The 12,973-nt window shown below is 37.0% G+C and overlaps 1 protein-coding gene across 1 annotated transcript; it reads left to right on the plus strand.

Annotated features, from left to right (window-relative positions):
* Positions 1 to 6,868: 6,868 nt before the first annotated feature.
* LOC108079925 (acidic proline-rich protein PRP33-like) lies at positions 6,869 to 7,177 on the plus strand. Its single transcript, XM_017174460.1, has one exon. The coding sequence runs from the start codon at positions 6,869 to 6,871 to the stop codon at positions 7,175 to 7,177; it is 309 nt and encodes a 102-aa protein (XP_017029949.1).
* Positions 7,178 to 12,973: the final 5,796 nt, after the last annotated feature.

Below are 12,973 nucleotides of genomic sequence, written 5' to 3' on the forward strand. Positions count from 1 at the left end.
TGCTTACGACTTTCGACTCAATGCAACTCAGTTCGACTCGGCGGAAGGCAATAAAATGTACAATGTGCCACTGGAGAGGGGAAGATTATAGGGTATCTTTACTAGACATGTCCCACCCCGAACTGAGAACTGAGAACTGAGAACTAAGAACTGCGAACTGCAGTTTTCGCATTTGTATGCCAAAAAACTACAAGAGTTTAGCAACCAATCAGACATTTCAGCTATGGGTTACCCTTTAAGTTGTAAAAAATATTTAATAATTTTTTTTTAAGTTTGTCAGAGTAATTTTAAATAATTAATTTGTAAATATTCATTGAATAAACCATTACTTTTAGGCTTAAACTCAGTATTTATTTATTATTTTGTATTTAATAGTTTTAATATTTAATAGAGCTTTCTGTATAGGTTTAAGGTATTTTCTGTAAATGAGCAGACGGGCACACCAAACCCAGCGTTGCTAAGGATCCTCGTAGGGCGCCAAGAAATGATAAATGAAACACAAAAAATCCTTTAAAAGCCTGTGGTTCATAGACCTAAACTTAAAAGTTGATCACATGAAGAATTCATACTTACTATTCCTTTCTAAAAAAAAAGTTAATTTTATCTCACAAATAATACACCAAAATAACTCAAAGGATCTACTGATATCGAGACACAGGAACTGCAAAATTTGAAAGCCACCTTCCTTAGATAGAGTAGAACAAAGCAAAATAGTTGAGTGGCATTTTGCAGTTCTTAGTCCATAGTCCTTAGTGCTTAGTCCTTGCCAAAATGTAACACAGAACAGATATGGCAACAGTATCATTCCACACGATGAAGACGGGTACGTAGAAGGGGTTAACCCTCGAATTTCGACCCGCTTGACTCTCGAACTGCCGAGAGCTCCGGGCATAAACAGCACGTAGCCGGGAAGCTAAAACACCACGTAGCATTATCGATGTAATCACCGGATAAGCTAACAAGTTGCCAGGATTTTCACGCATACTCCGTTGCAGCTGGAGGTGGGGAGGGTAAAAAGGGGGTAAAGCTAACTGCAACTGCTTGGAAAGCGTGTGGAAAACAAAAAGAAAAGAGCATTGCAAACTTTACCACCCAACCCACTTGCTCTCGGTTTTAGTTTATACGTAACTTTTTTTTTTTTTTTTGCTCTCTCTCTCTCTGGCATTTTATAGTTTTGCAGTCAATGGTGGAGAACAAATGGGTGGAGGATTGAAGGAGTAGGAGGAGCAGGAGCAGCTTTATGGATGGTATATGAAGGGATTCCCAAACATCGTACTTAGTATGGATAAACTGTTTTGATAACTAAAAACGTTCAAGTTATTGATATTGCAAATATTGTGTGGAATTCGTTTTCATTCTTCGACATTATCCTTCTTCTGCTATTGTTCCCTTGCTTTGGTGTTGTTTATGAGCTTGTGTTCCTTCAAGGATAAAGTTTTTAAGCTAAGCTGGCGCATATTGATTAAAGCTATTAATCAAAGACTATGTAATAATTATTTAAAGATTACAAAAATTTAACTAAACAAGCTGTTTAGCTGATTTATAAACTTAAAACTAACACTTCTAATACTTCATAAATTGACAAATTTTAATTTATAATAAAACTTCAAACTCATCAGTTATTATATACATTTCCCTATGTGATAAACCATAATTAACTTAACAACAATTCTATATCTAACGTATGTGCTTGTGTCCAGCCTTATAAATTATATTGGGAATCCATCTCCCAGAGGATAACTCTCCACTCTCTCTCTCTCTCCTCCCCTCTCGATAGATCATAACCCAATCCATTTCGATTGAATGAGCTGCCAACATCCAGTCGAGATTCTCCCCTCCTTCATCCACTTTGTTCCACTTGACTTGAATCCTTTGGTTGCTTTCTTTGGGTCAGCTCCTCGATGGCCACCAAACTGATTAGGAAAGCCAACAGAAAAAATAAAGGATAACGAATCGATAACAAGGATGGCTCTGGTGGTGGGCCAAAACAAGGGGATTGAGGCGATTGGTAGAGCTCCAAGGATTGGCAGGATGGCCAGCTAGCACCTCGTATTAAAGTCTGGTGAGAAGAGGGGAGGGGCAGAGTGAGGGCAATTTATGGCCACACTTGGGGGAATACCGAAAACGAAATTGCAAATATTTAGCCATATACTTATACCCAAGCGCAGGCAGATATATCAACAGTTGAAGAAAATATCAACTAAATTCAAAGTAAAATAAGTTCTTTTATTTAGTTTAAAAAATAATGTAAAGTGGATATCTAAAAACAAATGAAATCTATTTTTTATTTAGAGTTTTTAGAATTAAAATAATTACTTTTGGAATTTTAGAGGTATTAAAAACCAAATAATTAAATTATGAGAAAAATAGAATTAAAAATTAAATATTATTATTAATATATATAATTAATATTTTATATTATTAATATTAAAATTATAATTGATAATAGACTATTTTAGCCTAAAAATAATATTTTGTATATAAAGATGTCATATTTTATAAATGAAAATATATTTTTTGGGGTTTCCTTAATGTATAAATATTGATTTGAAATAATTTAAAATGGTTTACGGATTTTAAAAAAAAAAACTTTAATTTAAGCTTACCTTATTCCTAACAGTGTACGCGTGGCCTGAGTACCCTTGTGCTCGCTGGTCTGTATCTGTCTATTGCTCATGTCTATGACAGCGGAGGCGAAGCCGCAGCGACGTGCCGCAAAATATGCGCCAAAAGCATGCAACCTACAAAAGGGGGCGAGGATTTCTTTTCTTAAAAAAAAACAAAGAAAAAACCCAAAAAAACAAAGAGCAGGCGTGCAAGAAAGGGGATCGGCAGGAACCATCGACCATTGCAACATGTTGCCTTTGCTCCGTTGTCTCGCTATATTGTTTCGACGCGAAGCGCATCAATTTCTAGACAAATTCAACACACACATACCACACACACGCACACGAAACAAAGACCAAACAAAAAAGGTTAAAGGAAAAACCCCAAAAAGCCGGGAATATAGTGGGACTGCGCTTCATGTGTGTGCAATATCAAATTTGAAAAACCCAACAACCCAAAACACGAAAAGGATGGCCGCAGACACAGACAGAGGCACAGACGATGAGGGGAGGGGGACACGAAAGCGGAGGAGGCGTGTTTTGGGGCAAACGCCAAGGATTCCCCCGATGCAGGCGCTTAAGAAGTTTCAGACATGAAATCAATTTGTCTTCCAACTCCCACGAAAACGAAAACGAGCCAAAACCCGGCAAATGCAACAGCAGCAGCAACCAAAAACAACACACACAAAAAGGGGGAACCCCACCAGACCCAAGGCCCTAAAACGAAAACGGAATGAAAGCAGCCAGCAAAACTGCTGCGGGACAACAGCTGCAAGTCCCCAAGATCGGTGCGGATCGAATATGGCATATCCTATGTCTATAACTTGAACTAAGAAGAGTTTAAATCTAAAAAGAATGTAAAATTACTTGGCTCCCCCGTGTGGGCCGAAGTTAAAGAACCCAAATACCCTAACCAGTTTTTTAATTGATTTTTGTTTAAATAATTAAATATTATAGGGGAAACCACTTAATTCCAATAATTAATTCATTATCATAATCATATCCTCCTGGATCCTTCATGGCTTAGAGTTTGGGAACTAACCAAAACAATTAATATTAAGCTGTTCTTCCTTAGAGCCCATTTTATAGGGCATCAAATGGCAGGCAGCCAGGGAAGGATCCTTATCCACATCCACATCCACATCCTTCTCATCTGCAAGTTAGAGTCGTAGTCAAAGGCAGTCATGTGGCAAGACACACACACACACACACGGTTTCTGGTGTTGCAATAACTTGTATTTTAAGTTCACTCACTGCTGCCTGGAATTCACAATTTAATTTCATAGCGCGATGCGTTGTTATTATTTAGCATAATAACATTTTCCGTTTACCCTTTTTCGCAGTCTGTTGATTTCGTGGCCAGAAATTGGGGTTTTGGCAGGGGTATATTCTGACCAAAATGGTACTAGCTTGGCCGATTGTGCAATCGAATGAGGCCTATTAGACGACGCCGTTGGGCGTATTAGCTGGATGCGCAAAGGATACGGAAATGGGACGGGATTGGAGATGGAAATTGGTATGGACATGGACCCTGGACCCCATACAGGAGACACCAGACACCAGACACCGCCACCACACACTAACTGCCTAATCAGCATTCCGATGTGCGCCCAGTGGTGTGCCAGTGTTTAGCTGAGTGTGTGAGTGGATTTTCGTTTGGGTTAATCGAAATGGGACCGATGGCAGCGACAGCAACGACCACAAATCAACGCTGCTTCCGGTTGTCCGCCACATTAACCCAATAAACATGTCCATCTTATCACCGTTACCTGTCAAATTAAGGACAGTCTCTATATATCGGAAATCGATACTAGTCGTAGTTGCTAACTTGGTAATCGATTTTACCTAAGGTGTTATTATTTATCGATGATTAACCTTTATTTTGAGATGCATTTCATGTGAATTTAGCTATATTCTTTTTGAAATATCGATTAATACTACAAAATATCGATCTATATTGGTGGTAGTAAACCGATTATGTATCATAGAATTAGTTCTGCTTGCAATTTGTTTGTAAAGGGAAATTATTTATCGATGATGAACCTCATTTGGAAGTTGAATTGCCTTAGTTCGATATGTCAACGCATATTTCTCATTTTAATTTTAATCCCGTGTATTGATATTTGTTATATCGATTATAATAATATAGTTTCGATATAACTCAATTGATTTGTAGTTATTTTATTTATAAACTTTGATAATCATACACTTTTCCCAGGTGAATTTCCATATCAATATTTCAGATAATATTTTAAATTTAAGTTTTAATCGTTTTCATCGATAGTTCTTAAGCTAAAATATATCGATCATCTAATTTAGGGTGCCAAATACTAGGAAACTTTTAAGGTCAAGTCAAATACTCAGCTTTCACACACATATTTTTGGTGTGACGTCTCCTAACCGCACTCCACATTAAAAAATGATTGCCCCCGTTTAACCCGAAATCAAAACATAACAAAAAAAGTAAATAATAGGAGGAAGAAAAGCGCTGGAAAAGCTGAAAAACACACAAAACTCGCAGCATGGGTGCCACATAATGGCTGGCTGCCACATGGGAGGAATCTGGATTGCGGGTGAATCTGTGGAGAAAACCAGTTCCGTGCAGCGGGTTTTAGAGCGTCGGAATTGTCTATTTATTGACAATTCACAGCACGCGCCGTGCAAACAGATCATCAAAGGTTATTACGGTCCACGGGCTCCTTCCCAGGCTCTTGTTGTTGCTGCTGTTGTAAATAGATTCATAAATAAAACTACAGCCAAAAAAAAAGGAAAAATAAAATACAAAAAAAGTAAAGCCCGACAAGTGAAAGTATTGTACTCGACTTCATGTGCCAGGATAGAAGGATATATGCATGTCTAGGTGGGGACGAAGGCAACTTCTTCAGTCTGAATGTCAAAGTTTGAGCCTGGCAGCTCTCTTTGAAATATTCATAAGTCTCGGCACTAAAAAAAAACTTTACTGCTTTGTAAAAAAACTAGAAGATAAGCTGGAAAATTTCAATTTTAAAATATATATTTTTATATGGTAATTAAAGAAAATATATATATATTTCCTTGGGTATTACAGAATATATATTTGTTAGATTTTTGATTAATGTTTATTCAGAATTATAATATATGGTTTTAATATATTTCAGAAGTGCAATATAATATTTCTTAAATGGAAGAATAAGTAGGGTTTAGTGACAATTTAAAGAAATGTTTATTTATATATAATTCACTTAATATATATTTTTTTAAATATTTCTGTAGTGCAACGAAATACCTTAACTATTTCACACCCGAAAAAAACACACACGCACACACATACCGCGTTGGCAGTCATAAAGCAATAAAGCGAAATCATGTGTAGAAATTTTTATAAGTTGGGTGTATCATCAAGGATCCGACAGCAAGCAGAGTGAGAGGCACTTGTGGCCAGGAGTGCCGAGGACTTGCCACTTTCTTTTTGCCCAAATCCCGGCAAGGAGCTTAAGGTTTCAGCTCAAATGTTTTTTTTTTCTTTTTCGTTTTTTTTTTTTTCATCCGACTTTATTTTATTGCTCTTCTTATATTTCCCTGAGTTTTTGGCCAAGTTTTTTGGGGAGCCAGAGTCTTGAAGCGAATCCAAGTGCGTATTTATTGATAACGAAATCCTTTTAACCTTTTTCGGTTTGAGTCAAATCTTAGCTAAGATGGGAAATAATTAATATATTTATAACTTGGTAAATTTGAGAGATTAAATAGGGAAATATGTAAGGGTTTTTAATATAAATAAATAGCTTAAATATTGTTTTATATTATAGAATATACAGAAATATCACATTAATTACCTTAAAAACTTGTTTAAAAACTGCTGAAAATGCTTAAATACTTATTTTACATTTTTAATTATTATATATATTATTTATACAATTTTAAAAACCAAAACTTTATGAAAAAACCTTCAAAATATCTTCACTATTCAATCAATAGAACTTTATATGAATATTATTATATATAATCCAATTACCAGGCATTTCCGTTGATGTCTCTGGTCAGGCTTACACAACTCCCAGTTGAGGCAGTAATGAAAACATTAACGAACTCACTCTGTTTGCATCCAAGTTTTTCTGTTTGTCCAGCGAAAATATTGAATATGAAAAAACCAGCTGCTGCTGCACTTGACCGATCGTTGGTTGAGATCCAAGTATATATAGGACCAACTGGGTCCATGGTTGCCATCAGTTCAACTTGTTCAGTCAGTCATCTAACAATAAAAAAAAACAACCAAAGAAATCAACATGCGCATCTTCTTCCTTGTTGCCCTGCTCGCCGTGGTGGCCATGGCTGCTGCCCAGGGACGTCCTGGCGGTCCCCAGGGTGGTCCTCCCCAAGGAGGTCCAGGCGGACGTCCACGACCGGGAGGCCCGGGTGGACCACCTCAGGGTGGACCAGGAGGACCTCCCCAGGGCGGACCAGGAGGTCCGGGTGGACCAGGAGGACCGGGTGGTGAGGGACCTCAGGGACCACCCCAAGGCGGTAACTCCACCTCATCTGAAGAGTCCTCCGCTGCCTCCTCCGAGGAGAGCTCCAGCGATGCATCTGCCTAAGAAAGAAGCCACGGTGATCGCCGAATCCCAGAGTCAAGCTTCCACAACTGTTTGAATATAAAGATATATATGTATATATAAATATATTCCGTATATTTCAAAAAAAGGAAACCCGTCTGTCTCGATTCCATTAGCCATTGAAATTTGCATTTTCAGATCGACGCTTCCGCCCCCAAAAAAAAACTGAAAGTAATGTCTGAGTCCTGGCGAGGTGGAGCGGAGCGAAGGGGCGTGTCTCAAATCGGCTGCCTAAATAAGAAATCATTTTATTTGAAAAGTTTCCTTTTGGCACGCCTGCCTCCCTCCTCACCCCCCTCAAGCCGGCGACGTCTGCGACATCAGGAACAAAAAAAAAGCAACAAGAGCAAGTAGCTGTAAAGGATAAGGACTCTTGAATACCTCTTAATTTTTATTTACAAACAAAAAATTGGAAAAGAAATAAATAATAAAAAATAAAAAAAAAATTCAACGATTTTTTACTATAATTTATATACAAAATGTATAACTATAAACTAAGGGTTTTTAAGATCAACGTTTTGACATTAAAATAATACAAAAAAATCACAAAATAAAATATATTTGTATTTGAATTTGAATTCGTTTACCTTAAAATGTATAAAAAATATTTTAAAAGCTAAAAATAAATTTTCCAGTAAGCTTGTCTTACTCAAAACATTTCCAGATAGATTAAATTATTTCTCTGAATTTGATATCCTTTTTTAAGTAAAAAAAAAAAAAAAATTCCAATTGCTTAAAGTTCCTTAAGGTCAAAAAATTAAATATTAGAGAGTGATAAACAAAAAGTCCTAACTTTGCCTTTCGTGGGTATTCTATTACCTGAACAATTGAATTATTTGCCATTTGCCGTGAATCTATTTATGATATCCTTAAATTTCAATGGGTAAACCCGAAGTACACATCCTGTCAGGGGAGAAAAAACAACAACAACAACAATAGGAGTAACAAAATAAGAGAAAAACGAGAAATAGCAAAGGCAACAAAGTTAAACTGTAACAATAACCAAAGTCAAAGTTGGTCGGCAAAGTTTTCAACTTTTTCGTCCTTGTTGCTGTTGTTGTTGTTGTAGGCGTGTGTATGTGTGTGTGTGTGTGTGAGTGTGTGTGTCTGCAGGATACAAATTCATTTCAATTGTTTATATGTAGAGAAATGGCTTGAGTGGCTTCAAGGGGCTAAGGAGGGAGTTGAAAAGTGGCAACAACGAAGAATCTGTGTAAAATGAGTTTGGTGTTTTTTTTTTTCATTCTTATTTTATTTTATTTTTGTTTCTGGTTTTTTTTTTTTTTTTTTGCATTGCTGTTGTACTTTCCAAGATGAAACAAGTTTCACGTGGCTCTGGCAAACGCAACTCCTCCCCTGGGCCAGCAGGATCCGGGATCGGATTCTGGGGCAGGACATGCCGCATCGCATACCTGCAGACTTCTTTCGCTTCACTTTCTTTTTGGCAGCGAAATGCCAGAGAAATGCAAATAAAACTTTTCGTTGTTGGTCTTTTCTTTTTGTTGTTGTTTTTTTTTTTGCCTTTGGCTTTTTTACAGCCGTGGTTTTAGCAGCTTAACCCTTCTAACTTCCACCTCTCAAAACGGAATATAAAGAACAAAACAAAAAACTAGAGTACAAAATGTGGCAATTTGGATTTCACTAAAAATGCAACGAAAATCGTTCAAAATTCAAGTGTTGGAAAATGCAGAAAGGTAAAAAGGGGTTAAGAATTTGAGTTAGTTGTTTAGTTTAGTTTAAACTTAAATAGTTTATCATATTTCCGAATAGTCAAATTTTATTCTGTAAATAATGTAATTAGGCCAGACTTTTTGTAAATTTAAAAAATTTTTAAATATGTATTTTTGTATTAATTTATAAAATAATTTTAAATATCTCGCCACTAACTAATTCAAACATTCATGTTTAAAGCTAGACGGAATTGGGAATTATAAATTAAAAATTTGGCCACTTTAAATTTAAAAATTTGCTATTTTTTGCTTAACATTTTACATTTAAAAAAAAAACGGCCATTCCGTTTCCTAACTGTTCATTAACAACGTTCGACACTTACTCGCTTCCTCCCACTCCCACGCACGCCTTGCCGGGCAGCCGGCGGCGGTTGTTAGAAAGAGAAGAGGAAGACGTGCTGCAGACAAACAACAGACAACAAACAGGATGAGCAAAAACTTAATTAAGCATTTTGTTGTACGTATGTAGACGAGACGAGGCTGCAACAAAACAAATTCCTCTTTAAATAAAGCACCGAAGCAATTTATTCCAATTAACAACAACAACAACTTTGGAGAATGCACATGTGCGTGAGGGAGATACATATACATATACAAATGTATAAAGGAAAAAGGGATGGAATGCTGCAGGCATCAGATGGAAATAATTGAACAAAAACACTTTCCAACACTGCAAATGACAGTTGGGCAAAAATTTCGACAAACTCCTCTGCGTGCGGGAGTATGAGGTAGATAGGAAAATTCCAAAATAAATAAATTGAAAGTAAATGCAGTTTAATTTAGAAAAAAAAAGAAAACAAATAAATGTAAAAAAGGCTTTAATTTGGAAAAAGAAATCATTTAATATGTATTTTATTTAATTTAATAAATACCTATTATTCTACAGATTTTAAACATGAAAACAAGGCTTTAATTCTTTCAAGAATTGTAAAATAAACAAATACAAATGAAAAATACAAATATTAAATTTATTATACGATTTTCACACCCTTTAAATCTGCAAAATTCACGTGTTTAAAGAACGTGGCCCACCTTTATGTACAATCCAAACCAAACAGTTGTTTAAACATCTCCCCATCGAGAATATTCTTCCGGCGCATTTTCACCTCGTAAGCAAAGGCGATTGCGAAGAAATAGCCATTGTTTCATTACTATTATTATTATTGATGCCCAGCAAATAATAAGTCCACTGACGCTTGGCCAGTTCAACATTGCATTAAATAATCATCGGGTGCCCCTCTACTACATATATCTGGGCTGTTGTGTAAATATTTTCCACACTATGTTGACTTAGGAACCAGGTCCAGATCATCAGTTATTTCGTTTTACGTAAGGCAAAATAATACAAGACAAGACAAAGACCAATACACAGAAACCAAAATAGTGGCAGTTATTTATTATTATTACTTATCTTTGAACTTATTTAAATGTAATAATTTAATTTACAAATCAATGTCTATTATTAAGCTAGAACACTTGGCTACAATATTCTCAAGTTTATGGTAAAATAGATACAAAAACTTGAATGTAACTTGGCATGTTTCTCAACATTCACTGCTGCTGGTTAGGTATATGTTGCCAATAACATGTTTCTCAACATTCACTGCTGCTGGTTAGGTAAATGTTGCCATTAACATGTTTCACAACATTACTTCTGCCAGCAACACAAACATGTTGCACTGGATTTCTAGCATACTTTTCCACGCCATTTGCAAGGAAATGTTTATTAAAAATATTTTAAATACATAAAATAAAGAAAATTATTTACTTAAGATAAATTTATAAGCCTAAAATAACAGAATATCTATTATTAAAACATATAAACCAAAATTTCTTTCACCTTTATCTTCTTTTCTCCTTTGATACTTGAAAATCTTACTCAAAACTTTCCATAACTAAGATCGTGTGTTCTGCCCCGATACGGATACATATATTTAAATTTTTGCCTCAGTGTCATGAAACTCCAGCCAACAAGGCCAATGCCAAATGCGAAGTACTAAGCAAGTAAGAAAGACTGGGCGAGTGAATGGAATTTACCTAATTCCAACTGACGTTAGTTTACTTAGTGGAGCACATACGTCACACCCGTGGAACACTTGTGCTGGAGGGCAGCAGCAGACTTTCCCCAGACTGGGTCCGGATGATGTACTAGTATATATAGAGCTGTCGTGGGAATGTTGAGATCAGTTCGAGTTGTTCGCCATCCGATAACAAAAACACACACATTAAAATGCGCATCCTTATCCTTGTCGTTCTGCTTGCTGTGGTCGCTTTGGCCGCTGCTCAAGGACCCAGAGGTCCTGGTGGTCCACCCGGACGGCCTGGCCAAGGACGTGGCCCAGGTGGTCCAGGACGTGGTCCGGGCGGACCCGGAGGTCCAGGCGGTCCAGGCGGTCCAGGCGGTCCAGGAGGTCCAGGTGGCCCAGGACGTGGTCCCGGCGGCCCAGGACGTGGACCCGGCGGCCCAGGTGGCCCAGGCGGTCCAGGTGGCCCAGGACCATGGGGACCACGACCACCATGCAACCAGACCACCACCACCACGGAGGCTTCCACCTCAACCAGCAGCTCCACCACGGAGGCCAGCACCACCACCACGGAGGCCAGCACCACCACCACAGAGGCCAGCACCACCACCACAGAGGCCAGCACCTCTACGGAATCCACCTCCGGTTAGATTCCTTGAACTCGTCCTTCTACTGCTCTTGGCCTGGCCCAAGTCCAGTGGTGCTTGATTATATTATAGAACGAATCTGTGCATATTAAAAAGTGTGTTTTTTTTCTCACAAAAACTAAAAGCAAAGGGGAATTTAAAGGATTTTAAGAAGATTTAAAATCATCTGACAAAGGTGGTTAAAATGATGCTACAAAATATTTTAAAGTCCAAGTTTTCTTACCAACTTCGGGCACATACTTTTGGTTTTCATTTTAAAGAACTTACAAACCGCAGCCTTACCTTAGCTTAAATTTACAAATAATTTAAAATACAAGCAACAACTTAAGAGGCAACTAAACTGTGTTCTGGAAAATTCACAAATGATTTATTTGAATATGCAAATATTCAGCTAACATAGCCCGAGTAATTGTTTCTATTTTATTTTTTATTTTTCTCAAGTAAAAGGACAACAATTCCTACAAATTAATAAAGAGTTGTTCAATGAACAAAAGAGCAGAATTTTGGAAATGATTTCTTGTTGAATTTTACACATTTGCATGGCAATTTGAAGAGGCATCGAGGCTTTTAGTAGGCCATCCAATTAACTTGGCCAGCAATGTGAATGCATTGGCAAGGTGCCCATCAATTAATCACCAGTTATTAGAAATTGCACGGTGAAAGCGATGCAAAACAATGGAAATTCGTATAACAATAACCAGGTAACCAGGTGCGCGGGCCAATTGCTGTTCATATCCATCGAAGCCTTCGGCAGTTCGCGGTTATATGTACATCGCAGGCCATTGTCCGCCTAATTGGGTATTAAATCTAGCCCCGGACCCATCTCCGGTTTACTATTTAATTGTATTTGGTCAATTTCCGACGGACCACGAACGAAGCACCACAGCACTTGTTAACTTGTTTTCCAGAAGGGCTCAAACCGTCCCCAGAGAGACCGAGAGATGAGCAAGGAGCAACAGAGCAACGGGATTAGGTGGCATTAAAAGTTATGGAACAACAAGATTATGGCTTTTGCCATAACAAACACAACCGACACACACACACTCAACTGGGGTGTTTTTTAGGGAAAGTTATTGAGGCAGTAAATACTCTTTGTTCAATAATAAAATCTAGGTAAAATTTGGTTATTTTTTTATATATTTTTAAAGGATAAATAATGCCTTTCAATTATGTAAAACATGATTATATCTTCATATTTTGTTATTATATTTTTGTAAGAACTTTTTTCCCAAGATGTATACCTTTTTAGTGTTTTATAATTAGAGTTTTAGTTATGAATATTCATTTTATATTTAATAAATTAAATATAAATACAAACAAAGGTGTACGCTTTATCTTTAACTTACTTTTTACTGGCATTGCTCTGAAATTCCCAAT

The sequence above is a fragment of the Drosophila kikkawai genome, chromosome X, assembly GCF_030179895.1.
Source record: "Drosophila kikkawai strain 14028-0561.14 chromosome X, DkikHiC1v2, whole genome shotgun sequence".
In the NCBI taxonomy this organism is placed as follows: domain Eukaryota; kingdom Metazoa; phylum Arthropoda; class Insecta; order Diptera; family Drosophilidae; genus Drosophila; species Drosophila kikkawai.